The sequence below is a fragment of the Mustela lutreola genome, chromosome 14 (genome assembly GCF_030435805.1).
Source record: "Mustela lutreola isolate mMusLut2 chromosome 14, mMusLut2.pri, whole genome shotgun sequence".
Lineage (NCBI taxonomy): Eukaryota > Metazoa > Chordata > Mammalia > Carnivora > Mustelidae > Mustela > Mustela lutreola.
In genome coordinates, this window is record NC_081303.1 from 72,624,455 (window position 1) to 72,628,498 (window position 4,044).

Here is a 4,044-nt window from a genome sequence, read left to right on the forward strand (position 1 = left end):
AATTTAATAAACAAAACAGAGGAGTATAGGGGAAGGGAGGGAAAATGAAGCAAGACAAAAATCAGAGAAGGAGACAAACCACACAAGACTTTTAGTCATGTGAAACAAACTGAGGGTTGCTGGAGGGAAGGGAGGTATGATGATGGGTTAACTGAGTGACGGGCATTGTATGTAAGGGATGAATCACTATACTCGACCTCTGAAACTAATAACACACAGTATATTAATTAATTGAATTAAAAAAAAAAAAAGAACAAGGAAAGTGTGAAGACCTTGGCCAAATGAGAACACTTTTACAAAAGGAGCATCAGACATCTCAACTACTACCTACCGGTCAAGAAACAAAAGAAAAAGAAAAACATGTAAACATGGCATAAATTCTCCCAGATTTTTATTCCATGAAGGTGAGACTCCAGGCCAAGATACAAATATTAAAAAGACATGGAGTTTGCTCTCAAAAAGTCCAAGAACTATAAGGGGAAAAGAAATGTAACTGGGGACAAAAAGGACTGGGAGACAAGAATATATTAACCAAAGTGCAGGTTAAAGTGGTGGAAATTCTCACCAGCAGAGGCTGTTAACACTTAGAATCAAGGAAGTCTCACTGGAGGAAGTGACATCTGATACTTGTGACCCATGGACTTTGCTGGGACTTCATTTACTCTGACTTAAACATTGAAATTTATGTTCCAGAACAAATTCAGAACAACAAATCCTGTTATAATACTTTAATAATATTGATAATTGATCATTAAACAGTCATGAAAGACAAAAGTTGCTTGCAGAAATTTGCAAGGACTTCACTGCTGAGCTGGGTTTATGTAAGTACTGGAGACTGGGCTGCTGAATTCTCACTCCAAAGTGAAACCAGTGCATGGATGTCTCCAGCGTGTTTTCCTGGGAGGAACAGAGGAGTTACTTTGCAGTAGGTGAAGGTGAGGACTGCAGGAGGCAAGAGAAGGGGAAGGAACTGCATTGGAAGCAGAAGGGCTGAGGACAGAATGAAAGGTGGGGGACACATAGGAAAGAGCAGGACGGTGGCTCCAGAGACTTACCAGCGCTTCCAGAGCCAAAGTGCAAGACCTGCCAGAAGCACCAGAGGCACTATCACAGCCAGGAAGACCAAGCCCACGGAGTGGGGCTTCTCTGTGGGTTTGATATACAGAAGTTGTTATTTCCCATCTACCCGGGTTGAACTGCACCTCCCTGGTGCTCCTTGCTCATGTCAGCTTCTGCTTCACCAACCATCCTTCCTTCCTTCACTTCTTCCATCCCTCCTCAGAGATAGGCCCTTCACCAACCCTCCAAATCCTCCCACTCCTGCAGGACCTTCACCCTCAGTTGGTGGATTACACTGATTTTATGTCCTTCTTAATCTGGAGTCCCTAATTTCCCAAAATTTTTAACAAGATCTCCAGTTGTGCTGAAGGACCACACATTCCCTTTCCCAGGCCGACCCGCATTCTTTCTCACCCCAGTAGAGGACGATGTCCTGCCCTCCTAGACTGCTGTGTCTTACCCAGCATGACAGGCCAGCAGCCTCCCTGGATTTCACATCCAAGGACACCTGAAGATACCACGTCCCATCAGCATGGGGCAGAACGTCACCTCGCTGGGTGCCCTGTTGTTCCTGCTCACCACGCATCCACATCACCCACACAGGCTTTGGGTAGAACCCAGAGACGTGGCACACCAGCAGGAGACGGCCAGGACCTGGACTGGGGCCAGTGGACAGCCAGGCTTCTGGTCTCACTGCAGACACAGGACAGGTATTCACAGACTGAGAGGGTAGGTCTTCACACCACTATAGATAGACATATGTTTCCACTTCTAGAAAATTTTCACCATCCTCCCTTCTCCCTCATGTCTCCATCTTATCCTTAATTTAAAAGAAACATTGCAAATATATGATTGCAGGATAGAGACTTATGGAGGGAGGGAGCAGGACTGACCTTGTCGCTGTAGATCTGCATTCCCTGCATCAAGAAGACCCAACAGGAACCGGGGACAGGTGTCACTGAGGTGCCTGTGTAGTCTTAAGTTGATCATATGGTACTGACTGAACAATTTGCACACCTTCTGAGCCTGAATTCCTCCCTTTGGAGATGGTGACCATGACATGTTCTGGAAACTCACTAGATCTGATCCTTGATAAGCAATCCACAAGTAGCTTACTGAAGGTTCCCCAAATTGCAGGCCACAAACTTTTGCCATCTGTAGCTGAAGGGGATCTGGGAAGAGATACCATGAGTGACAAGACAGGAGAGTGAAAGAAATAAAATAAGTAGAAGCCAAGGATGGTGGAAGCAGTAGAGAGAAGTTAAGGGTATTGAAGGGAATGCAGTAACATTTGGTTTGAGGGGAGGCTCACACACAGAGGAAGTAGTGGTCACTGGAGGAGGAAGAGGTGAATGATTTTAGAAGGAGCAAATGTTGGAGGAGAGACAGGAAGGGTGTGGGCAGAGAATAAGGAAAGTGTCAGTGGTAAAACTGGAGTAAAAACTATCTAGGGTGAAGGAAATGCAGGGGATGCAGAGGACACATAGACATCAGTGATGGGATCAAATGGGGAGAAAAGCACACAGTTCAAGAAGTCAGTCTCAGAGTGAGGAAGCAGAGGGTGCCTGGTTGGAGGCCAGGGAGAGTAGTGGTCGTAGGAGACAAAAGTGTGAGACAGGAAAGCACAGCCTGTGGTCAATGAGAGGAGTGGGAGAGAGCAGAAGACGTAAACCTTTTCAATAATCAGGGTCTGGCTTCTACATCTTGCTTCAGTTTTATGAGGGGAAGATAAGAGGTCCAGAAACCAGTGGAGGCTCCCCCCCCCCCCATGAAGAATAAGTAACTCAAGGAGATACACATACATCTGCCACCCCATCACACCCCTGAGCGAGATGAACTCACATTCAAGCTGCCATTCACTGAAATGATCCTTAAATATCAGAGGAAATCTAATGGAGAACGTATGGAGCGCCTTTTCCTGTTCCATCATCTCTTCCTTGCTGAAGTTGCCCTTGGACCAAGGCCACAGGAAAATGAGGGCCCCAGTCTTGCTATTCCAGCCGATAGTCTGCAGCTCACCCAGCCAAGCAGAGGCCCGATTTTGTGTCCAGGAATGGTTGTAGAGGGATGATATCATGATGACTCGAAAGGAGTTTGGATCTTGGAAGTCTGTGGGAAAATTACAGATAAACTTTGGAAGTGGGGAGTGTTGGGAAGGAGAGAGAATGGAGAAGAAGGTGGGAGGAAGAGGAACCAAAATCTGGAGGCCAGAGAAGCCATAGTTTTCTCAGGAGATATGCACTGCCCCAGAGCCCTGAGCCTCAAATCCATCCTTCACAAGAGCACAGAGCCCTGGGGCTGGGATGCTCAGGAAATAATCAGGCCAACACTCTTGTCCCAGAGTATGTGCTGGGGAATCATTCCACAAGTGCACATATGCACATGTATACAAACACACACCCATACAAACTTATACATATTTATACACTCACACAAATGAATACACAGATATACACATATGAACAAGTATAAAGACAAAGGACACAAGTACAATCATGCAAGGACATGTGCACACATCACACACACACACAGACTGGCACACTTGCATCCACAGGGCAAGGCCAGAATTCTCACCATCTTCACTGTCACCATCTGGGAGGAGAACCACCAGCAACACAAGTTGCAGGAACAGCATTGTATTTGCAGATGTTCTTTCTGTCTCTTACAAAGTCGGTCTTTGACGGTTGTTCTAACAAACCTGCCCCACACATAGCCCTCTCTTCTGACTTCCTTCTCCACACACAAGCCTTCCCTGATTGTCTGCAACAATGCAAATGCTTCCCTTCCTCAACCCTGGATGCCTATTCAGACTCTCACTTCTCCTCCTGGTCAGACCCTCCTCTCTGGTTTCCAGCTTCTCCTTGTCGCCAGCTTCTCCCTTGTTCCCTGTCTCCTGATTTAGTTGCAAGAGAATGAGTCATGTGTGGCATGGAAAAGTGACCTCACCTTTCCTGCTTTTCCTTTTCATCCAGACAGTAACTCCTG

General features: G+C 46.4%; 1 protein-coding gene across 1 annotated transcript; it reads right to left on the reverse strand.

The window, feature by feature from the left end:
• Positions 1–1,051: 1,051 nt before the first annotated feature.
• LOC131814685 (T-cell surface glycoprotein CD1a-like) lies at positions 1,052–3,818 on the reverse strand. The gene is made up of 5 exons (XM_059145883.1): positions 3,634–3,818; positions 2,902–3,168; positions 1,953–2,231; positions 1,474–1,752; positions 1,052–1,146 (listed from the first exon to the last, which is right to left on the reverse strand). Exons 1-5 carry the CDS (start codon positions 3,692–3,694, stop codon positions 1,052–1,054), a joined length of 981 nt encoding a protein of 326 aa, XP_059001866.1. The 5' UTR covers positions 3,695–3,818.
• Positions 3,819–4,044: the final 226 nt, after the last annotated feature.

Coding starts and splice junctions, on each gene's coding strand:
- LOC131814685 (XM_059145883.1), bottom strand. CDS start 3,694: ATGCTGTTCCTGCAACTTGTGTTGCTGGTGGTTCTCCTCCCAGATGGT. Junction 3,169..3,633: donor AGATGGTGACAGTGAAGATG/GTGAGAATTCTG, acceptor ATTTTCCCACAG/ACTTCCAAGATCCAAACTCC. Junction 2,232..2,901: donor CAGTGAATGGCAGCTTGAAT/GTGAGTTCATCT, acceptor ATCTCTTCCCAG/ATCCCCTTCAGCTACAGATG.